A 23,986-nucleotide genomic window follows, 5' to 3' on the forward strand; every position below is an offset into this window, starting at 1 on the left:
AAAGAAGCGTTGGAAGGATGGGACGCAGAAAAGATCCAGAAGGGTTAGAGGGAGAAATTTTTCCTTTCTGTAAGAGGTGTAGTGGAGATGAAAAAAGATGCTTTTAACTAAAAATCGTTGAAGTATGATAAAATTGGGATTGTGTCTGCCATTTCTATATACCCGCATTATTTATAATGGAATTGTAGAGGATTTTAGAGAAACTGGGCCTAAACCAGAACTCATATTTCCCTATTCTCGGTCCAATGGTCTATACTATATGAGAGGCAATAAGGGATAAAGATTGAGGGCTGCGTTCAAATTCACCTCTTTCTCCCATTTACTAGATATAGGCCCATTCTGTTCCTCGGTTATCTTATCTGTAAAAATGGAGATAATAGCCTCTATTATTTCAGGGTTACTCTGAAAAATCAAGTATTTATCTATGTAATTCCCAGGCTCCGTAAATACTCAATGTTTCAATAATGAACTGCGCACAAAAGAGAACTACAGCCTTTTCCTGCATAAACAGTAAGAGTCAACTGTACAGTGATCTTTTGGCCTCTGTATGTCTGGTTTTTTACCCGCTGTGTCGGGGTGGCGAGGTAGTAGCAGCCTAGGACCACACAGCGGCCAAAGGCAGCCCGAAAACCAGCCACGCCGTGAACTGAAAGAACAGCCCTGCCGCATGAGTGAGTCCAGGAGTCAGCGTACCGTCAACCTCCCTCTTCCCGGGGCGTAGTTGCTGACTGACGGACAGGTTGTCTTAGCCACCCCAGCCGCGTTTTTTCTCAGCGCCCCGCCCCCCAGACAAGATAGGTAGCTGGCCTTGGCCAATGGTGACACAGAGCCGTGGGCCCAGTAGCCAATCATGGGTTGGGAGCCTGGAAAGGAGCGGGGCCGAGTTAGAAGCGGGTGGCGCGGCCAGAGGGCTAGCGGCGCGGCGCGGCGGAGAGGTAAGATGGCGGCGGTGCTTAATCTCGCTTCCGCAGTTAGGCTGCTGCTTCGCCCCTCCTGCCCTCTCCGAGCTGCTTCTTTGTCTCCGTCAGCGTCGAGGTTGCACTCCTCCTGTAGGCTTCCAGAAGCCAGATTTCTCCGGTGCCCGGAGCCGGAGAACAAAATGGCGCTTGTACGGGCGGCCGAGGACAGGCAGGGCCCAGCCGTAGGCTCTGAGGCGGCCCGGGACAAAGGCGGCGTGCAGGGAGGCGGAGGCTGGGCGCGGCGCTGCGACGTTGCTGCTGCCGCGTGGGCCGGGCGCTCCCTCTTCGTGCGTGGCCCTGCGAGCCTGAGATACTTAAGACGTGCTGGTGGTCCGGGTGGGGGCGGGCATGGGGGAGAAGTTGAAGTGAGACAAATTGACTAATGGCCTGGGGAGACGTGGGCGGAGGGGAGTTACGGAGCGTGACTTCTGCCAGTCTTTTACCCGCGGTCGGCCCGGATTTTCGGGAAGGGTAAGGGCTTTTTGATCTTTTGTGTGAGCCTGCAGGTTTTGGTATGAACAGGATTCGGATCCACGTCTTGCCGACCAATCGGGGGAGGATCACCCCAGTGCCCAGGTCCCAGGAACCCCTGTCCTGTTCATTCACTCATCGCCCATGCTCGCAACCTCGTCTGGAGGGGCAGGAGTTTTGCATTAAGCACATCCTTGAAGACAAGAATGCACCCTTCAAGCAGTGTAGTTACATATCGACGAAGAATGGAAAAAGATGTCCCAGTGCTGCTCCAAAGCCTGAGAAGAAAGATGGGTATATATGTATAGATAATCTATGTCGTTTGTACTTTTAGTTTTAAAACGAGAGGGGGATGTGGTATATTGTGGGCTTGTGAATAGCTGGAGTTTTTGTTAAAATTGGGGTGATGGGTATATCCTTGAGAAAAAAATAAAAACCATTGAAAACTGCAGAGACAGGCCACTTCCAGTTGGGCCACTCACTTAATTTCTTTACATCTTCTCCCTTGTCTATAAAATAAGGGGATATTCGAGATTATTCTTAATCCTGGGGTTCCTGTCCCTTTGGGTCATCCCTGAACGTTGTTAAGTTGTGTATATGTGTATTCTTCTGGGAAAGGCTTCATAGCTTTCATCATATAAGCGGAAGTATTCGTGCAGAAACATAACTTGGCTAGTTAATTCTGCATGTATATTTTGGTTTTAAAAAATTGTGCCCCACATCTTATTACCTACAGTGGATTGATACTGAAGTAAAATGTAAAGTTGCCAGAGCCAGTTTTGAGAGATAAAAGTGGATCTCTTTGATTTGTTCTAAGATGATGTCAGCATTTTTATAATTGGGATGTTTTGTTTGATGAATGAAGCACCAGATTATGCTACCTGCATTTCCCCTTAGTAATACCAAATGAGTTGACCTTGGGCCAATTAAATTACTTTGTCTCACTGGCCTTTTTTATTTATAAATGAGGGTAATAGTTACTTTAATTTCCTAAAAATGCTCTAAAGACTAGTGACTATGAAAATGGTTGAACTCTTTCAAGAAGGGACCTGAGTATAAAATGTTAATATTTTGTCTCCTTAGGGTATCTTTCTGTGCTGAACATGCCCGTAGGAATGCCCTGGCACTTCATGCTCAAATGAAGAAGACCAATCCAGGGCCTGTGGGTGAAACACTCTTGTGCCAGCTGAGCTCTTATGCTAAGACAGAGCTGGGGTCGCAGACTCCAGAAAGTAGCCGCAGTGAAGCCAGCCGAATTCTGGGTAAGGATCTTCTCTCCTAGAATGAAAAAGGGAAAAATAAGAACTTATTTTGGTTTAGCACAGTGCCTTGGACATACATGGCACATGATAATACAGTAATATTGTAATTCATTGACAATTTGGTGAGAATTCCAGGATTGCTGTGTTCACCAGTTCTTTTCGGTTTGAAGTAGTGTGTGCTTGGGTTTACTTTCTTGAGTTTATGACTGTTTCCATCATTGCTATTTTTATGCTTGTCTTTGTTAGGCAGGGTAATTTCAGGAAGCAAGAATAATTTTGAGTTGACCTTTCTGTCCTTTTGAGGGCACGGTTACCTTATTTATGTTTTAAGTAACCTTAGTTGGGTTGTATTTTTTCAAGAAGATTTTATTTGCCAGTGCCTTTGTACTAAGTTGTTCGGGTTTTTTGTTTGTTTTGTTTTCTTAAATGTTATGGTTTGGGTTAATGTGTTAAGTAATCTAGTTTTGTGTGGTGGAGTTACAGAGGTGGGAAGTCTTAATGGCTGCTCTCCCTTCCTTGCCTCAGATGAAGACAGCTGGAGTGATGGGGAGCAGGAACCCATTACTGTGGATCAGACATGGAGAGGTGACCCTGACAGTGAAGCTGATAGCATAGACAGTGATCAAGAAGATCCCCTAAAGTAAGTTGTAACTCCACATAAGGCTTTAAAATTTTTTTTGTAGTTAGAATGTGGACTATAGTAATGCATGCTATTAATAGATAAATAACCTAGGAGGGGTGAAGAGACTTCAGCTATTTGTGAGCAGTAATAGCTTCTGTATTTTAAAGTGTCCTGGCTCATCACTATCTTGCTACAGGGCAAGATTTTATTTTTTGGAAGCTGTGTAATTTGGAAAAATTTTGGAAATCAAATTCTACACATGAAAAAGTATAGGGGAGGAAAATAGGAAATTTCTTGGACATCATGGGAGGTTGGTTGAGAAATGCTTAGATCAGTGAGAGAAGAGGAAATTGATATAAATGGATTCCTGGCTTAAACCTCAGGAACAATAATGTGATTGTATCTGAATAACTACTTTCTTTTTTTTTGCAAAATTACATTTTATGAGGTTTTTTTTTTTCCCTAGTAGAAAAATAAAAAGGTGTTCAAGAATTTCCTTTGGTTTCATGCCTAAGAAAGAGAAACTGATTTAGAAACCTAGAAGTGAGTAATCATTCTAATTATATCTTAAATAAGGTTCTACTCTTCACTTAGCCCATGATCACCTTAGGAGTTGTAGAAACAAAAACATTGCCACTCACAGTCTCATATTTCTGTCTCATGGTTTGGGTTTAGTTTAATCTTTTTTTTTTGTTTTCTTCATCTTTTCTGACTACTGTCTCTTAACAGTTTCATTTTGCATAGAAGTATTGTAAATAGTAGGGATAATGAATTTCTACTCCAAAAGTCACTTAGGTTTACATTTTCTGAGTAGAATAATTTCATCTATTTTTCTTGAGTAATGTCAGTATAGTCAGCTCTTCGGGAAGTACTTGTTTGGAAAGTCTCATCTAAATAGTTTGAAAAGGAATGTTCATTATCTGGCAGGATTCTCTTAGAGTAGTAACTTTGTACCATACATTCTTTTTTTTTTTTTTTTTTCCCATTGTGCTTCTGGAAATGCCAGACTTGCTGCTTTGAAGAGGTATATTCTCTGTAGGGTCACAAAGTGACTGTCCTTTGGTGTGATAAATGCTCAGCTTCGAAGGTCCAGAAACTTGATTTTGTCAGTAGTAATCTAGAGTGGATCAGTTTCTAGGGGACATGTTTATGCTAGTGTAACTTAAAAATACCAGTTAATTTTATGAGATGTATAAATGTTAAAAGGACTAGGTACTTGATGTCAAAAGGAACATTCAAAGGGGAAAATGAAGTAGGCAACTAAATATAAGGCTTCCCTTAATTCCCCTATGAGATTATCCAAAAAAAATTTCGGCCTCCTAAAGTATTTGCATTTTTGGGTATGTCAGTAGAGTTGTTAAATGTCTTATACTAAATTTGTTAATATGGTTACATATTGCTGTCCAAATTTAACAAGTCTTTTTATTTAATGAAATTATTTTAATTTCATCTCTGGTGTCAATGTTTTGTTGTCACTAGGACCATTTTTTGATCATTAACAACTTAGCAGCAAATATCTTCTTCACTTGCTTTTTCAGAATGGTACTTTTTGTATTGCTTATGATGATGTCATTAGAGATTTTATCCTACCTAGAATTAATACTAGTATAGTTTCTTTCCCCTCTTGTAGGTATTTCTTTGTGATTGTCCTCAAAGTAACCATTTACTTAATTGCTTTGTAAAAGGGATCTGAAGAGTTCATTTACAACAACATCCTGCACTGGTGAAGTTTTAGCTTAAGACTAATTGTTAAATCTTTCCTTTTTAAAAAGTAATTTTTACCATATGATGTCTACCAGCATTCAGAACTAGTTTTGGTAAATGTTATTTCAGGTTATTGAGTCTTCATCATTGTTATTAAAATAAATTTGGGGGAATACTCTTTCGGAAGAGACATTATGTAATGGAATATAAGATGGCTCCCTCTTTTTTGAAGATGAATTCAGATAATAAAACCCTGCTTAAATTTGTGAATATCAGAGTAAGGGAAGTTGGTACATGATTTTAGTAACTACCTGTGAATGTCTGGAACATCCATCTTTAAATAAATGATTCACTCCTCCACTCCCCCCAATGATTTGTAGTAAATTCTAATTGTAGTGGCTTTCCATTTATAAATTCTAGTCCCTAGACTATTGAAAATTCTCTTCTGACAGGGTACAATGAAATTAATTTCATTTTAACAAAATTGATACTAGGTTAAGGCCTCAGTATTTTAGGTTTGCAGACATACTAATGCAGCAAACTGATTTTCCTAAAGATGCAAACTAGTCATCTTATTTAGACTTCAGATATTTTTAAAACCTTTTCACAATTTTTTGATAGTCTTAGATTTTATTCAACATGATTTGGTTCTTAATTTGTTATTTTTACTTCAGAGTACTTTGTAATTGTACTTATGCACAGGTAGTATTAGCTTCCATTTGTATTCGAGAAAAATTTTGGGCAGAGATTACTTGCTGTCAGCCCTGAAGTTAATAATTGTATTTATTCTGTGTGTTTTAATGGCTTAACAGCTAATTTTTTAAGAAGGTATAATTTTTGGATTTAAAATTAGTTTGAGTATGTAATTTGTATGTATTGTTTTTTTAAATAAAGGAAATAATTTTGACTCGTCAAAATATGAAAATAGGAAGTTAAGTATATATCTGATTTCCTCTTCCTGGTTGGTTATATAATGATCATATAAGGCTAATGGAACCAAAAACTTTTAAATTTGCAGCTAATCTTTTCATTTAGACCTAAGTCAGAATAAGGAAAGTCTCCAATTAAATTGCTGTTTAACTCAGTTGCTTATGTGACCTCATCATAATCACTAGAAAAACTTTTTAAAAAAATTCTATTAATTTATAATTGGTGGCAAAGCTTAGTAAAGTTGATGTGGACCTAGATCTTTGGCAATTAAGGGCTAACCCAGGGAACTGTATTTTGAGAAATTTGTCAAGAAAATGAGCTGGGGACCGTGAATAACCACTGTGGACCAGTGTTTTGAGGCCTCATGTAAGTTCCAATATAGGAATGTATTTTAAATTAGAAATTGAAATTATTATTTTTTATACTTCAGTTAAAGTTTTTAAGATATTAATGTTACTAAATTAAATACTTTTAAGCTGTCCTGACTGGTAAGTGACTAAATTATGAAATGGAATAAGATTGTAGATTAATAAAAATTGTGAATGTTCCATATCTTCACTTCTTAACTGCAGATAACTGGGAAAAATAATGAAACCTCTTCCCTTCCTCATATTGTAAAATCATACATTAGTATCCATGCTCGGGGATTTTCTTTGTTTGTTTTTTAATAACTTGAATGCTGTCTGTGAAAACATTCATATTTAATAAGGTGATGGTCTCAGTGCTGACTTCTTGTTAAATAACAAACTTAAGTCTCCTCTCTACCCTTTTCTCCTTTTAAGCTTGGATTTAATATTGTATTTTCTTATTCTTTGCTGAATTCTGTTTTATTCCAGACATGCTGGTGTGTACACAGCAGAAGAAGTTGCCCTGATAATGCGTGAGAAGCTAATTCGTTTGCAGTCTTTGTACATTGATCAGTTTAAACGACTTCAGCATCTGCTCAAAGAGAAGAAGCGACGTTATTTACATAATCGCAAAGTGGAACATGAAGCTCTAGGCAAGTCTTATGCTAGTCCCAACCAGCTATTTGTGGGTTCAAAATGTGAATTTGGTCGTAGTTAGATTTATTTCTGTCTTGGTACCTGGAGTGAAGGAGAATTTGCTTTTCAAAGTGGCTATCTTATGGCCAAAGTTTACCCTGTTTATTTCTTGTTAATTTGGAGCAGCCATCCTTTATTGGTTGCTTAGCACATAAGATCTTGACTGTTGTGACTTACCAGGTAGTAGTCTCCTGACTGGCCCAGAGGGACTTTTGGCCAAAGAACGAGAGAACTTAAAGCGTCTAAAATGTCTTCGGCGGTATCGTCAGCGCTATGGAGTGGAAGCCTTATTACATAGGCAGCTGAAGGAACGCAGAATGCTGGCCACAGATGGTGCTGCCCAACAGGTAATTTGTGTTTATACCTCTAAAGGGGTTATGTATTTGCTTTGTTTACAAAATTAGGGTAATAGTCAAAACATTGTACAGTCTTGGCTCTGAAATCTAACTTAATTGGATGTGGGGTAAATTGAAAAGAGCACTTTGAGTCCAGAGACTCTTGATCTTGAGGTTGTCAAATGTTGAGTTTTTTAGCCTTTAAGGACGTACCTTTCTTAAATGTTATAAGTAAGTATTCTCATAGATAATTGGTTGTATTTTTCTTTCCCTTTTTTTTTTTTGTAGGATTTATTTATTTATTTTAGAGTGCATGTGAGTGGGGTGGGGGCAGAGGGAGAAGAATTTTTTTTTTTGAAGATTTTATTTATTTGACAGAGACAGAGGGAACACAAGTAGAGGGAGTGGGAGAGGGAGAAGCAGGCTTCCCACTGAGCAGGGAGCCCGGTGCGGGGCTCGATCCGAGGACTCTGGGACTATGATCTGAGCCGAAGGCATTTAACGACTGAGCCACCCAGGCGCCCCAGGAGAAGAATCTTTAAGCAGACTCCCCTCTGAGCAGGGAGCCCAACACGGGCTTGATCTTTCAACCCATGAAATCATGACCAGAGCTGAAACAAAGAGTCGGATGCTTAACCAACTGAGCTACCCAGTTGCCCCAGTTGGTTGTATTTTCTTTTGATGGTTTGTTTGATTTATCTATTTTTTCCATTTTAGGCTCATACAACTCGGTCCAGTCAGAGGTGCTTGGCCTTTGTGGATGATGTTCGTTGTTCCAATCAGTCTCTTCCAATGACCAGACACTGCCTTACCCGTATCTTTTTTATTCGGTTCAGTTTGCTAGCTAGACTAAAGGCTGGTGGGAATCTCTGATAATTTGCTTGATTGAAGGTCTTTGTTTTCCTTTGGCCCTGAATCAAGGCCAGCAGTTTGCTGAAACTGTTGGTTTCAAGCGGGAGCCTAAAGAAAAGTCTTTCTATGGTCTGTTGGCCATTTCAGAACTTTGGAAATGTAATGGTCAATTCATTAGAAAGAAATACCTAAGTCATTGGAGATAGGGGTGGGCTAATATTTATTTGTAATAGATTAATACTGGGATTCCAAAATACAGAGATCCCTGATAGAACTTTTTCATTGGAAATACAATAGTGTTAAATCCAGTTACTATACACACACAAAAATTACTATGGGTTTTCCACCAAAAAACTGTGGGTTCTGAACTGTGACCTTTCTTTGAGAATTATCCTTTTGGATGGTCAGGGCCCTAATTTGTATATTTTAGATTTCATTCAAATTGGAAACTTAATATTTCCAAAAATAGAATGATTCCACTCCCCACCTTTCCAGTTAGTTTGTGTTTGGACCATCATAACATCTCTTGATTTGCTATGAGACCATATTTATTATCTGGTTGTAAGACTTTTTGAGTTTATTGGATTGTGAAAGTGCATCTTTATTATGGATATCAAGAAAGTTACTTTCACAGTAAAAGCACTTGTTAAGTATGATGATCTTTATTATCTGAAAGGCTTAAATCTTGCTGGATTTCATTTGCCTGGCAAGAGATACAAAGTATTTGGAAATAAAGTGTATCTTTAATAGGAAAAGAAGGAGAACCTTCTCTTGGTCTTCTGAGAGGAAAAATTTTTTTCTGTTTATTGAGTATTTTACCAGTTGATTAATGATAATAAATATCTGATAAAGGATTACTGTCTTTAATATACAAAATACTTGTGCAGGGTAATTAAAAACTAAAGATACATGCTTAAAACATAATTGGGCAAAGGTGGACAGATTTAAAAGTAGAAGTGGCCCAATGTTGAAAAGTGTTTATCTTTCACGTAATTGAAGTAGGTAATAAGGAAATTTTTATCTGTGAATTTGATACTTGTATATATATATTTAATGAACTAGTGAATTTCAAGTTGGTGAGGTTGTGGTGAATGAATTCTAAATATTGCCAAGTGGGAAGATCAAGTGGTGGAAGCTTTTTAGAAAGCAGCTTGGCAATATTCATATTGTTTGATATGATAATGTTACCTTGGAATTTATTTTAAGGGGATAATCAAATGCAGACTGATATTTTTACATAAAATTCTTTCAACTGGAGACAGCCTTAAAATTTCCAGAAATGGGGTATAGAGAAGAAAATTATGATACAACATTATATGGAATATGTTTAGGCAATAAACGTTAGATTTAACAAAATTTATGAATGACAGGAAAATGATTGTGACAAAAATAGGATATGGAATTACATGTAATCAAATACTGGGAGGGGAATTAACAGAAATTGACTTTTCGATGGGGGTTTATGAATGCCCATTACTCCTCTGCTTTGTACTTCTCAGGTTTTTTTCAGTGAGCTTCAATTACTTTATAAGTCAGAAAAACTCAATTTATAGATATTAAGGAATATTTTAGAATTACAGTATTATACTCAAATAGTTTGTTAGGATATTAATATTTTAAAAAAGTTGAAAATGAAATGTATTTGAAAAGACAAGGGAAGTATGATTTCTTTTGTTTTATGCTTTTTTCCTTTCCACTCCATAGTTGCTTAAGTCGCTTACCCTTCCTTAAGTCCTTATCCCAGAGAAAGATGCGACTGCCATTGGTGACCTGTTAACTCTTTACTCTGGTCTAATGGAGACAGCACTGGACTGAAAGTGAAGGACCCAGACTCTAGTTGTAGGTCAACCATTCCCTTCTTTATCTCTCTTGTCCCCATTGGAAAGGAAAGGGGGTGGAGGAGGATGGGGGAGGGTTTTTCCAGGATATTGTATTAAATAAGAGACTTGTGAAAGTCCTTTGAATTCCATGAAAAAAGTTCTGATTAAAACATTTTTAATGGATTGATTTTAAGTATTAATAATTTAATAAGATTGGACTTTTTAAGCACATCATAGACTTTAGATTTTCTTAAGCACATAGAGAATACAATGTTCCTGTTAGAGTCATTTGTTTGTTCATTTGATTGTTCATTTTCATTCAATAAATACTGTTTACTTTGTACTATTTACTGTTCCTTTAGAGTGGTAGTTCTCAACTGGGGGCCATTTTATCCCCATTTGGCAATGTGTGGAGACAGTTTTGCTTGTTATAATTTAGGGATGAGAGTGCTACTGACATCTAGTGGGTGGAGGCCAGGAATGCTGCTAAGCATCCTACAATGCACAGGATGGCAGGGTTTTACGGTTGTGAAACCTTGCCTTAATTAAGTTTAGCAGTTTCCAAGAATTGATTGAAACAAATGGCTTTATTCAAGAAGTTTTATTTGGTTTAAAAATAAAATGTATGCTAGACTTTTTAATTTTTAGAAATTACCTTAAAATTTGGAGGAAAGTTTACCTATAATTTTATAATCCCGGGTACAATTAGTTTATAGAAAATTGTACTTTCTGGTTTAAAAATAAGCCCACTTTTGAAATAACAGTTGTCTGTTAATGTAGGGGAAAAATCATGTAGTTAGGATTTCAAGAAATGGTTATCACTTGAATAAAACATTTCATAGAGTAACTTGAACTAAATTTTGTTGTTTTATCTAATCAGTTTAATTTTGATTCATCCTACAGAGCTGTTTTGCCAACTTGGAAACTGGCCCTTTTCTGTTTTACCCTTACTAGAAGTTGTTAGTGCTCCTGGAGTGTTCCTGGAGTACTTCTTTTCCGTGGGACCTCATAGGCAAAATTAGCTTCTTTCCTTTCTCTTTGGGACCATGACAGAACTCCCCTGCACTAGCACCCCCATCCCCCAAAAAAGCAAGGGGGCATGGAAATTTATTTTTATTTTTTGTCTTATTACTAGAGGTGCTGTTTTCCTCAGTTCTCTGCTGCTTTAAACATATCATGTAAACATTCTGGAAACAAGATTCAAAAAGTTTTTGTAGTTTTTTTGCCAGTGTGCTTAACAGAGCAGAAACACTGTATCTCTTAACTCTTGGGAGGGCTTGGTAGTGCTTCTGCAAACTATCTGCCTTTGCCATAGCATGTTTCTTCTGAATAGGTACAGATTCCTAGGGTTGTTACTGCTGTTTGTTTAGCAGTGTTTTCAAATGTTTTGTGTTTGACTCTCCTAAGTGAGAACAAGATTAGTGTCTCTAGTTTAAATGACTGGGCTCCTGATGTTTAGGTTGGGGACTAGATTTAAATTACTGGTAGAGCTAGAACTAGATGTTAGTGAATGACACTTACTTTGAGAACTTTAAAAATTGCTAACTGTGTTTGGTTCTGTTTCAAACGTAACAAATTGTCTTCTGTAGTGCAGACCTTGAATTTTACATGGCAGACAACACTTGTATTTTGTGCCTCCAGTAGATCCATTTTATTTCCCTTGACCATTTTTCTACAGATATTTGTCAGGACACGAATCAGGTTCTCTTCAAATGCTGCCAGGGGTCTGAAGAGGTACCCTGCAACAAACCAGTTCCTGTAAGCCTCTCTGAGGATCCCTGCTGCCCACTGCATTTCCAGTTGCCTCCTCAGATGTATAAGCCCGAGCAGGTACTGTCTGTGCCAGACGATCTGGAAGCCGGCCCCATGGATCTGTACTTGAGTGCTGCCGAGCTTCAGCCCACTGAGAGTTTACCTCTGGAGTTCAGTGATGTAAGTTAGAGAAGCTCTGCTCTGGTTGGTCCTTGAGGCAAGGCCTTATTTATTAATGGTGAGACTAGGTTAGTCTTTTGTGGCCAGGAGACCTTGATAAAGTTTTTGAAATGATACATGTATGGTTGTTATTTGTATGTTAGCATATTGATTTAGAGACAGTTAAATTGGAAGGAGTTTTTATTTTTTGAGGGAATAAGGGAATTAAATTGTAAACTATGGGAAGTTGGAAAGTGAAGATTATGGTTGGATTTGGTATAGCCAGGAAACTTGGTACCCATCCACAAGGTGAGTGATTCACTAGAATCTTAATAATACAAATGAATTCCTATATCTACTCTTGACAGTTGTAAGCTTGTGTTTTTGCTCTGTAGTTGTAAAGGTTTCATTTTCAGGTTAATTTGCCCCCCCAAGAAATGACTCTAAACTTAGCTCTGGCTGCTGGCTTTTATTTTTGATATGTTATTGTAGATTCCGTTGTGAATGGACTAGAACAACAGTGATATCTTTTTAAGTATTTACAGCCTTCGAAGTATGTACACTACTTTTTAAATTGGTCCCAGCCCGTAAACCCATCTCTGATTTTATTTGTTCCCCTAGTTAGCACTACCCTACTATCTGACTCAGGGATCAGTTGTCATACCATCTCTGTCTTAGCATTTTACTTAATATTTAGTGTTCTGCATAAAGGTCTTCATTATTTATTCTGAAGATAAATCTGAATTTCATAATAAAGATGTGTTGTATATAACCATGACATGTTTAACAGATCTAAATGGAAAATTGAATATAGGTTATAGGATTATTTGCTAAGAGTAGAAGCAAAGTTTGGGTGGCTTCAAGGGTATTGCTTGCTAAAAAGGATATACCAGGATAGGGTAATATCTGAAAAAGAAAAGTGGTATTAAGAATAAACTGATTCTAATTTTTTTTTCATAACCCCCCCTTTTTTGGTTACAAATGATCTACAGTCTTATTTAACTTTTTCATTATTTCATTTATAATAAAATTTAATTTTTATTACAATCCTGATTATAAATGCTTTTTTAAAAATTTCTTTCACACAGATTTCATAGAATATGAAAACTAGAAAGGGACCTTATTGTATACTTCAGTACTTCCCAAAGTTTTCCAATGAGATTATGTTGAAGAGGGTAAATGAACAGATAGCCCTTTGTTGATAAGGACAGAGTTTTGTCCACTTCCCTTCATTTTAAATGTGAAGAAAATGCAGAGAGGTGCTATCTTTTTTTTTTTTTTTTTTTTTTAGCTTTCAGTAACATGAGCAACTTTATAAGGTCTGAAAATTAACCTAATAAGCACTACCATCACCACATTCCTTTCAGATAATAATGTACATATGTAGAAACTAGCACATTTATTTTATGTATATGTATTAGGCTAGGAACTTTTATTTCATCTGATAATTTCTTAGAACCATTTCTGTTTTGACCTTTCTGCTTTTCCCCTTTCATCTGTTTTTGCCATATGAGTATTGCTCTTTGGAGAATTTTTACACAAAATATTAGAGATTATAAGATTTCATGATTATATGTGAAACTGACATTTAAGGAATCTCAATTTTAAAAATATTTAGGGGCGCCTGGTGGCTCACTCAGTTAAGGGTACGACTCTTAATTTCGGCTCAGGTCATGATCTCAGGGTCCTGGGATCCAGGCCGGCGTCAGGGGAGTCTCTGCTCAGCGGGGAGTCTCTTTGGCCCTCCTCCTCTCTCTGCCTCTCCTGCTTGTGCGCTCGCTCTCAAATAAATAAAATTTTTTAAAAATACTTAACATACTGTCAAATCTGTTAATTCTTATTGTTTGGGTTTTTTTTTCTTCTCTTCCAAAAAATGTGTGAGAAATAACCTTATTTTTGGGATTCCAGTGGGTTTTTAAGATGTTAGAGTGACATGACAATGTTAGAGTTTTAAAAATGATAAACAATTATTTGTATTTGATCATCTCTTATGTTCATAATATGCTTTTGATAAATCATATTGGTCATTGTAAGTATAGTTTTAATCTTTGGAGGTAATTCTTCAGAAGATGTTGGAACAAAATCCAGTTTTAGAAAAGAAATTTTGTCCTCCTATAAATTCTGGATATATTTATTAGTATACAGTTTTGCTGGGGAAAGATGATTTCTTAATTGTGTGAATTTCATGTTAGAGTTTTAAAAATGATAAACAATTATTTGTACTTGATCATCTCTTATGTTCATAATATGCTTTTGATAAATCATATTGGTCATTGTAAGTATAGTTCTAATCTTTGGAGGTAATTCTTCAGAAGATGTTGGAACAAAATCCAGTTTTAGAAAAGAAATTTTGTCCTCCTATAAATTCTGGATATATTTATTAGTATACAGTTTTGCTGGGGAAAAATGATTTCTTAATTGTGTGAATTTCACCAAGCAAGCTTAGCTTGTAACCTACATTCTGCCTTAGATATCATTTCTATAACTTGTTAATAACATCTGGTAATTTTACCTGTGGGAGGACCAGGTGTTAGATATTAATCTAGGTTAAAATTCAGTGTTTCATTCTGGATATTACACTTGCCTGTTTTCTCTGCTTTGATCCAAGGATGTTTGGCAAGTAACAACCTAATACCATAATCCTACTACTTTTTGTGTGTGATTTTTGAGATTAGAACAAAATGTGGATTCTGTCTTTATGTCCTGATGGACATGTTTCTAAACATTCCTGTTGTGATAGGCATTTCTGCTGATCCTCTCTTCTTTAGGTTCCTTTCCCCAATTTTAATTCTTGTAACAGACAATACAAACATGTGAGAAAAGTCTTTTCATTATCTATTTTCTTTAGAAAATATTTCTGTACCATTGTCATCTTGAGACTTGAAATTTTATGCCTCACCACTTAAATGTGTTCTTTTATTTTCATTTATTTATTTATTTTTTAAAGGTTTTACTATGTCAGAGCGAGAGCACACGCATAAGCAGGGGGAGTGGCAGGCAGAGGGAGAAGCAGGCTCCCTGCTGAGCAAGGAGTCTGATGTAGGACTGGATCCCAGGACCTGAGCCAAAGGCAGACACTTAACCAACTGAGCCACCCAGGTGTCCCTAAATGGGTTCTTTTAAATTCCGAGTTAATTATTTGTATAATTGCATAGTAAAAGAATTGGAGAAAACCGTTCACAGGCTTAACCACGTAGGAATACTGGTTTCTGTGGATAATACAGAAGTTTCTAGGCACCTGGGTGGCTCAGTCAGTTTAGTGTGGGACTCTTGGTTTTGGCTCAGGTCATGGATCTCATGGGTTGTGAGATCCAGCCCTATGTCCAGCTATGTGCTCAGTGGGGAGTCTGCTTGAAGAGTCTCTCCCCCCGCTTGCACACTCTCTAAAATAAATAATTAATAATTTCTAACACATGTGAAATCGATGTTAGGTAGCTGACCATATCCTTTTCTGAATTTCTGCTTAAATTGAACAGTTATAATGTACATTTCTTTAATTAATATTCTTTAATTATTGTGAAGTGTGATACTTAATTTGGTGATTAGCACACCAAAGAAATGGAACGGGTTTCAAACTCTTAGACTTAATTTAAAAGCATAGAACTAAGTCTGTTGTAAAGCTAGATTACTGGAAACAGAGCCTCTATAAAGTGGACTGGGCATAGGGGAGTAGAAGCCCTTTGTAATTTTCACTCTTGGGAAGGGAGTGTTGCAGTAGACTCTTGGTAGCTTGAAAGTCAGTTTGACACATTGTCTGTGGCTTTGCAATGCTTTTGGCCCTGAAATCAAGACCAGTGGTTTGCTGTAGCTGTTGGTTTCAAACAGGAGCCAAGAGTGGTGTGTTTCTTTTTCTTTTTTTAAAGATTTTATTTATTTATTTGACAAGAGACACAGCAAGAGAGGGAACACAGGCAGAGGGAGTGGGAGAGAGAGAGAAGCAGGCTCCCTGTACGGGGCTAGATCCCAGGACCCTGGGATCATGACCTGAGCTGAAGGCAGACGCTTAACGACTGAGCCACCCAGGCTTCCCCAGTAATGTGTTTCTGTGGTCTGTTAGCCATTCAGCATCCAGTGAGAATAGCTCGTTCGGTTGGAAGAACATAGTTTTTTTGGAATATGACCTTTTTTTTTTTGAAAGGTTTTATTTATTTATTTTACAGCGAGAGAGGGAACACAAGCAGGGGGAGTGGGAGAGGGAGAAGCAGGCTTCTTGCTGAGCAGGGAGCCCAATGCGGGGCTCAATCCGAGGACACTGGGATCATGACCTGAGCCAAAGGCAGACATTTAACGACAGAGCCACCTAGGCGCCCCTCTTTCTTTCTTTTTTTTTTTTAATTTTCTTTTAGTTTTTTTAAAAAGGTTTTATTTTAGAGAGTGGGAGGAAGAGGGGAGAGCAGGAGTGCAGGGGGAGGGGCAGAGGGCAGAAGCAGACTCCCCACTGAACAGAGAGCCTGGCATGGGGCTCCATCCCAGGACCCTGAGATCATGACCTGAGCCGAAGGCAGACGCTTAACCGACTGAGCCACCCAGGTGCCTGCCCCCGCCCCCCCCCCCCCCCCCCGCCTTTTTAAAGAGCAATTGAAGTATGTTTTGTTTAAGAATTAGGGATTTCTGGGTGGGAATAGGGACTTAATCAGAATAGTATTTCCTAGCTCACTGTGACTGTTAAGACATTACTCAAGCAATCTCATATTGTCCAGTCTTTTTTTTTTTTTTTTTTTTAAGTAAGCTCTTTGCTCATCATGGGTCTTGAACTTAAAACCCTGAGATCAAGAGTCGCATGCTCTATCGACTGAGCCAGCCAGGCACCCCGCATATTGTCCAATCTTTTAAAGCAGTATTTTATTTTAGTTTGTGATTATTCTGATTGTCCATATTAGATTCACCACTGGTGAACTTAGATGGTGACTATAGTTAGTCTTAGAAGGAATAAACTTTTTTTAAATAACATTTTTTGGTAAAATATTTGTAAAACATGAAATTTACTGTTTTAACCATTTTTACGTGTACAATTCAGTGGTATTAAGTACAATCACAATATCGCACAGTTGTCACCATTGTCCATCTCTAGAACTTTTCTGTCAGTCCTGAACTGTGTGTGCCCATTGAACTATAACTCCTGCTTCCTCTCTCCCTCCAGCCCCTGGTAGCTAGTATTCTACTTTTTGTCTCTGAATTTTTCTATTTGAAAATACTTTTTTTTTTTAAAGCTAGTATAGTGGTCTGTGCTTTATACTCAACAGCGAGCAAAAGTTCTTAGTGCTTTTGGATCTTATCCCATTTGTTGGACATTCTGGGAAAATCTTTTGATTAAAGGTAGGAAGGGGGTGAGGGAAATATGGGAAAATTGCTTTGAGGTTTGTTGAAAAATATGCCAGCTTCAGTTTATCGGTTTCCTTGATTTTGCTGATGGGCTTTTCTCTTTCTTTTCCTAGGACTTGGATGTTGTGGGTGATGGTATGCAGTGCCCTCCTTCACCCTTACTTTTTGATCCTTCACTAACCCTTGAAGATCATACAGTCAAAGAAATTGCTGAAGGCCCAGTGGATATTCTGGCAAGTGATGGACAACCCCATCCAGGCACAGGTCTTCCTGCTGGCTATGGCTAGCATGTACTCCCAGTGAGTGGGGTTGTCATCATGAGTAGCCTGTATGGGTGCCCCAGATGGCAGTTCTCCAGATGGGCCCTTAAAGAGAACAGCACTAGTCTCAGAATCTCAGAGAGCAGGACACAGGTTTCTTTAGTTAACTAGATGTTAAGGAATCTACATAAATGGTTCTTTTTAAAGGGAGAGTTCAGCCCTGGAATTGTTTTCAGCATAGAGTAAGGACAAGTAATGTGATTTGGCTTCTTTCTTTGAGCCTTGGGTGGGGTACTGGTGGCCCTGACTGAAGACTAGCAGTTGTACTGTAGCTGTTAGTTTCAAGCAGAGGCCCAAAGGACTGTCTTCCTGTGATCTGCTGGCTGTTCTGGAAACTCAGCAGAGAATGGCTGTTTCATCGGAAGAAACAACCCACAGTTCTCCCTCTTGTTGGGAGGGCCTTAGGAATGCTACATGTCATGACTACTGACTTCAAGGGTCAGAGATAGTTAAGTATGGGGAAGAGTAACGTCTCAGAGTTACTGTATTTCTCCTGTCTTGATCTTGATAAGTCAGATTCATGTTTAAGACCATAATGAATGAATTTGTAACCAAAGTGACTTCTCTTTTAACAGGGCCAGATGCAGATGGCTGGAGATGGGTACAGATCACAGGGGTCTCGAAATTCTGAGAAAGCCTCTGCACCACTGCCTCAGAGTGGAGTGGCTACTGCAAATGGGAAGCCAGAATCCTCTTCTATCAGTTGATAATTTGTTTGGGGAACCATTTGACTTTGGCGGATTTGAATTTTCCATTCTTTAAATAAGTATTTATGACTGTCTCTCACTGAAGGACTACTCAGACTATGACGTTTTTCCTCTGGGTTATCGAGTGCTCTAGTCAAACATGAGCCAAATTTGTGGGGGAGGGACCAATAGTGTCTTCCCACTCTGCACTAGGAAGAGAGAGAGGTGATTCCTGTCAGAGCTGCTGGGATTGAGAGAGTATTTGGGATTGCGCCTAAGGGGAGAGAGATCTTAGTAATGGGAATTCCCAAGTCCAGGCACAAATACACATGTGTGTTTAGGTAGGAGATGTGTTCCCTTGGGATATTAATGGAACCCAGTGTCTGATTATCTCTATCTAATGGCCTGTGTTTTAGCCTTTCTTCACGTCTCACCTGATTGGTAATATGAGCCCCTTCCCCCACTAAACTCTGACCTATAACCTCTGAGAATAGCCCACAGGACCGGGCCCTCCTTAACCATCCATCTTGCTTCTAACCTATGTAAATTTCTGTGGGGGCTATCTTATGTAAGATACAATAAAAAATTGTATATAGTTTCTATTAAATGTTAAAATGTTATGAAAATGTAAAACAATCACTTGAATGCATGTTTTCTTTATCTTTGAATGTGTATATATATTTTTTGGGTTTGTAGGGAGTTGTCTCTGATGGGGAAGGGGAAAACAGGAGAGGTAAATTTCCATCCCAAGAAGTAAATACATTTTCAGTAACTTGGTTTGGTTTAGAGGATGAGATAAAAACCTGTAAGCAGTAAGTGGAAAGGGGCGGCACTTCCTTATTAAAGCCTGCCAGTTCCAGAAGTCTCCCTTTTATTCATCCTGCTCTCTGTGCCCACCTACTCCCACTTGGATTTCTTTCTCCCAGTTGATGTCTGATTATCATCTCAAAATTCTCTAGAGCTAGGAATGTATGTATGTAAAACTTCCACTGAAGTTGAGCCCGATGCTAGATCACAGAGATAGGCATACACTGTCAAGATAATTTTGATGATGAATCTAAAGATAGGGTTAAAACAGAAGTTCACTTAGGATTGAGTTTCCTATGCTAGAAGTTGTCTGTTACAGGCATACCTCGGAGATACTGTAGGTTAGGTTCCAGACCACTGTAGTAGAAACAAATACCTTGATAAGGCAAGTCAGGTGAATTTTCTGGTTTCCCAGTGCGTATAAAAGTTAGGTTTATACTATACCATAATCTATTAAGTGTGTAATAGCATGTCTTAAAAAAGTGCATAACTTAGTTAAAAAAACTTTATTGCCAAAAAAATGCTAACCATCATGTAAGATTTCAGCAAGTCATAATCACTGATCGTAGATTACCATAACATATATAATAATGAAATCTTCGAAGATTTACAAATGTGACACAGACACAAAGTGAGCAAATGGCTTTTGGGAAAATGGTGCCAATACATTTGCTTGATGCAGCGTTGCCACAAACCTTCAATTTGTAAAAAGTGCAGTGTCTGCTAGGTGCAATAAAGTGAAGCACAGTAAAATGAGGTATGCCTGTAATTGTCCCTTGACCTTTGTTACAAGTGCTGCGCACCGGACTTAACATTATTTAGTAGCCCTATGATCTCCGTGGCCATTACCACGCTCAGTCCTGGCCTGCAGAGAAGGCTCATTGAACTTAGTGATATTGGTGCCCTTCTTACCTGATGGCTTTGGTGAATGGGAATGTCCTCTGGGCCTCACATAATGGACCCATTTTGGCATATTCTCCCTGTACCTTTTGATTCCTTTGCGAGGGCAACTCCAGCATTTTCACTTTGCTGAGGGTTTGCCATTTTTTCCGCCTGGCTTCTGAAAGGCACTCCTGCAGCTAGTTTACTCCCCTTCCCTAGGCTCCTGGCCAAGGTGTTAAATCCTGAGTACTGAGAACATGCTTCTAAGTCAATGACTTACCCAATTTTATGTTCTGGTCCCCTTGATTAAGCACTCTCAAAATCCAATTCCAGGGGTTTTCCCCAGCCTTCTACCAACACCTGCTAGCTAGTTATTAAAGAGTTCCTTTGAGGTACAATTTCTTTACTCCTTTATTAGGCCCAGTGCATTTCCGGCTGGGTTATGCTGGGATTGAACCCTAGTTATTGGCCTGGCAGAAAAGAAATGAGGTGGAGGCATCTTTGTATGAGCAAGAGGACACGTTTTGTGAGGATAGTTCTCTTTAAGAGATTCTTCTGCATGGGGAAAGTGCTAGCTCTTGATAGGGAGTGATGGGCCACCTCTGTAAACACGGTTTGTGGACGTCTGCAGAGCCAGGATCCTTGGGATCTCCACCCAGATGTCTTAATACCAGGATCCTTGGGAGCTTCCACCCAGATGTCTTAATACCGTACTTTAGGGTTCCAAGATTTTCTAATCAGGCTCCTGACCTTAGCATAACAGTACCACTTTGAGCATTTAAGCTTCTCTGGAATTCAACTCATTAAATCCTCAGCCTGCTTGCTACTCAGCTGTGAGTGCTTTTGTGCTGCAGGTGAAGGAGGCCTCCTTTTTGAGAAACCCCTTTGGCTCTCCTACTTTCCATTTAGGTTGTTAACTTTTTTTCAGCCTGTAATTACTTTTCCAGAATGTATTCATCATGTAACTGGAAGTTTTTACCTTTGACTGGCATCACCCATTTCCCCCATCCCCACCCCCTGTCTATGGCAATCACCAATCTGCTCTCTCTTTCTTTGTTTTTTTTAGATTCCATGTGTAGGTGGGATTATACAGTATTTGTCTTTGGCTTATATTACTTACCATAATGTCTTCAAGGTACATGTATATTGTCCCAAATGGCAGAATTTCCTTTCTCCGGGAAGTCTTGTGACCAGAATGTTGTGGGGTAAAGACAGGTTAATGCCTTCAGATTCCAGCAACCATGGATGGTGTGTAATGGGTAAGAGGTCATAATCTCAATCTTTGAAATCTAGCTGCTTCTAAGTGGAGAGAGTATTTTCTGGATTCCCTGTTGCTTCATTTTCCTAACACTTTGAGGTCCCCAGCTGGCTCAGCTGCCAGGATCTCACAGCCTGCAATGATTGGTCACTTTGGTTGTAACCCTAGGTCACCAGGACTGTTCCCATCCTGGCATCATCAGATACTACCACTGACCTCACTGTTAGCCCTCTGTGGATGGTTTTATTTGATGGGTATATCTACCCAACTTTTCTCAGACTTGGTCCGCTTAGTTCCAGATGTCACTTTGATTTCGCCTGTTTTCATCACTTGCCCAGGTATCACTGATGCAGCTGACCTGAAGATGTAGCAGTGGGAGTGTTGGTGGGTAAAGAACCCAGGCATACAGCTTGCAAATGACTTCTGTCTTCCCATAACATTTCTTCTGCTGATTAGCTGTAGCCATCTACCTGTGTTTCACGGCCTAGTGAACGGCATACCATCCCCCCAGTGACGAAACTGGCCATCTGGAAGTCATCCATTGTTACCCATCTCTTCTGCCCACACCCAACTGATCACTATCACAATTCTTCCTTCATAATATCCTTTGAGTTTTTCTTTCTTCATCTCTACTGACATTACCTTATTTTGAGCCACAGGTTGCAAACTGATGACTTTTGTACCAGATTTGGCCCATATTTGGTTTGTGTGTGTGTGTGGTTTTTGTTTTTGCACAATTTTGAAGATGAAAAAGTTACCTTAAAATTTTCTTGACTATTTGGAAGGTCTAGCAATACTGGGCAATATTCTTGCATGAAAACAATTGAGCTGAATAGTGTTTTTTTTTAGTGATGTGCTTTTCATTTTCTACAGTTCTCTCCCTGTTGTCGTAGAACTGGCCCACTTCACTCATGTTATGTCTGGCTCCTACAGGCACTGGAACTTGCGACCCCTTGTTCTCTCTCTTGAAAACTTATCTCCCAGCTTGAAGTCTTACCCTTTTTAAATCTATACTGCAGCCAGAACGATTCTCTAAAAGAAGCTTTATTTGATCATTCTGCTTATGCCAACCTCTTACTTTCAGTGGCACCTCATTGTTTTCAGGAAAACAACCAACCTCTTTAGCATGGCATTTAAGACCCTTCATGATCTGACCTTAATTATGTAATGACTGTTGTCTCAAAGAATGTTCTTTCTCTCATGTGCTTTCTAGCCATATTCAACTTTTTGGGTTTATTTGAAAATGAAGCATTAAAACGTGGCCAAATGAATGGGGTTTGTTTGGATTCAGAAGGAACTGGATTTTAAAAATTTGGGGCACCTGGCTGGCTCAGTTGGTAGAGTGTGCAACTCCATCTCGGGGTTGTAAATTCCAGCCCCATGTTGGGTGTAGAGATTACTTAAAAAATAATCTTAATAAAAATAAAAAATTTGCAGAACATTTATTTTGTAGCTAGTACCAGATTAATGAATTTCCTTTCTATTTCTGGTTTGCTAAGTGAAAAAAAAATCACATTGATACTGAGTTTTATTAGAAAAATTCTCCCATCTATTGAGATAATTATGACTTTAATCTCTAATATGTTGAAACACATAGATTTATTTCTAATTTTAAACACATGTATTCCTTGTATAAACCCAACTGGTCATAATTTATTACTCTTTTCTAGATTCCTAGATTTAATTTTCATATGTATTGGGATTTTTGCATCTGGGTTTATAAGTGAAATTGGCCAGTAATTTTCCTTTCCTATTTTACTGTCATGGTTTATTGCCGTCCTAAAATGAGTTGGGCTTCTATTACCTCTTTCCATTCTTTGGAATAATTTGTGTAAGTTTAGAATTATTTCTTTCTTCAATATTTAGCAGATCTTGGCTATGGAAACATGGGGCTGCAGGGATTTTTTTCATTGTTGTTGCTGTTGCTTTTTGTGGAAGATATTTATTTTCTGATTCAATTTATTTAATGGTAAATGTTAAATTTACTGTTTTTTCTTGTGTCAGTTTTGGTAAGTTACACTTTTTTTAAGTATTTGCCCATTTCATAAAATCTTCAAATTTATTACAAAGTGTTTGTAATATAATCTTACCTATTTGAAGACTGAATCATATTTAGTGATTCTCTTTTTTCTGTTCCTGTTATTAGTGCATTTTTCATTTTTGTCTTAGTCTCCCCAGATGTGTATCAATTTCCTTTGTCTTTCTTAAGAACCAGCTTTGAGTTACGTTGTTATTTTTTTTGGATTTTTTTTCTATTTTATTGTGATTTTATGTTGATTATTTCTTCCTACTTTCTGCCTCAAAAATCTATTATTTTTGTGTCTAATAATGCTTTGCCTTAAAGTATATTTTACCTGAATATATATATATACATGTATATATATAGTGACTTCTTTCAATTAGTGTTTGCATCTATTTTTTTGTCATTTTATTTTTAATTGCAGTATAACTGACATACAATATCCTATTAATTTCAGATGTACATCATAGTGATTTGATATTTTTATATATTATGAAATGATCCCCATGATAAGCTTAGGGTCCATACCATCATTTTAGATTAAACTTTCCTGTATTTTCATTTTCAATGTTAGTATTATAAACAGCATATAGTTGGGTTTTATTTTTTTAACTACTCTTAATAATTATCTTTTCCTTAAATAGTTGTCTTTATTTTTTTAAAGATTTTAATTTATTTGACAGAGAGCGTGTGAGGGAACACAAGCAGGGGGAGTGGGAGAGGGAGAAGCAGGTTTCCCGCCAAACAGGGAGCCCAATGCGCGGCTTGATCCCAGGACCCTG

The 23,986-nt window shown here is 38.2% G+C and overlaps 1 protein-coding gene and 3 non-coding genes across 7 annotated transcripts; all 4 read left to right on the plus strand.

Moving 5' to 3' along the window:
- The first annotated feature begins 864 nt into the window (after nt 1-864).
- On the plus strand, nt 865-23,820 carry KANSL2 (KAT8 regulatory NSL complex subunit 2). Of its 4 annotated transcripts, none has more exons than XM_027594161.1 (10): nt 865-935; nt 1,466-1,724; nt 2,514-2,692; nt 3,218-3,332; nt 6,785-6,948; nt 7,172-7,338; nt 8,044-8,140; nt 11,677-11,930; nt 17,345-17,464; nt 18,127-18,872. In XM_027594161.1, exons 2-10 carry the CDS (start codon nt 1,474-1,476, stop codon nt 18,256-18,258), a joined length of 1,479 nt encoding a protein of 492 aa, XP_027449962.1. In that variant the 5' UTR covers nt 865-935; nt 1,466-1,473; the 3' UTR covers nt 18,259-18,872. The 4 variants fall into 4 exon arrangements, with proteins under 4 accessions (XP_027449962.1, XP_027449963.1, XP_027449965.1 ...); XM_027594162.2 differs by having other exon boundaries at nt 895-935; nt 1,459-1,724; nt 18,127-18,340; XM_027594164.2 differs by lacking the exon at nt 865-935 and having other exon boundaries at nt 1,322-1,724; nt 11,677-11,828; nt 18,127-23,820.
- Nucleotides 8,232-8,368, plus strand: LOC113923265. The gene has a single exon (XR_003520263.1). It is a non-coding gene; the product is annotated as a small nucleolar RNA SNORA2/SNORA34 family (small nucleolar RNA).
- LOC113923267 lies at nt 15,683-15,807 on the plus strand. The gene has a single exon (XR_003520265.1). It is a non-coding gene; the product is annotated as a small nucleolar RNA SNORA2/SNORA34 family (small nucleolar RNA).
- On the plus strand, nt 17,789-17,924 carry LOC113923266. Its single transcript, XR_003520264.1, has one exon. It is a non-coding gene; the product is annotated as a small nucleolar RNA SNORA2/SNORA34 family (small nucleolar RNA).
- Nucleotides 23,821-23,986: the final 166 nt, after the last annotated feature.

This window comes from Zalophus californianus, chromosome 9 (genome assembly GCF_009762305.2).
Source record: "Zalophus californianus isolate mZalCal1 chromosome 9, mZalCal1.pri.v2, whole genome shotgun sequence".
Lineage (NCBI taxonomy): Eukaryota > Metazoa > Chordata > Mammalia > Carnivora > Otariidae > Zalophus > Zalophus californianus.

Coding starts and splice junctions, on each gene's coding strand:
- KANSL2 (XM_027594161.1), top strand. CDS start 1,474: ATGAACAGGATTCGGATCCACGTCTTGCCGACCAATCGGGGGAGGATC. Junction 3,333..6,784: donor GATCAAGAAGATCCCCTAAA/GTAAGTTGTAAC, acceptor GTTTTATTCCAG/ACATGCTGGTGTGTACACAG. Junction 11,931..17,344: donor TACCTCTGGAGTTCAGTGAT/GTAAGTTAGAGA, acceptor TTCTTTTCCTAG/GACTTGGATGTTGTGGGTGA.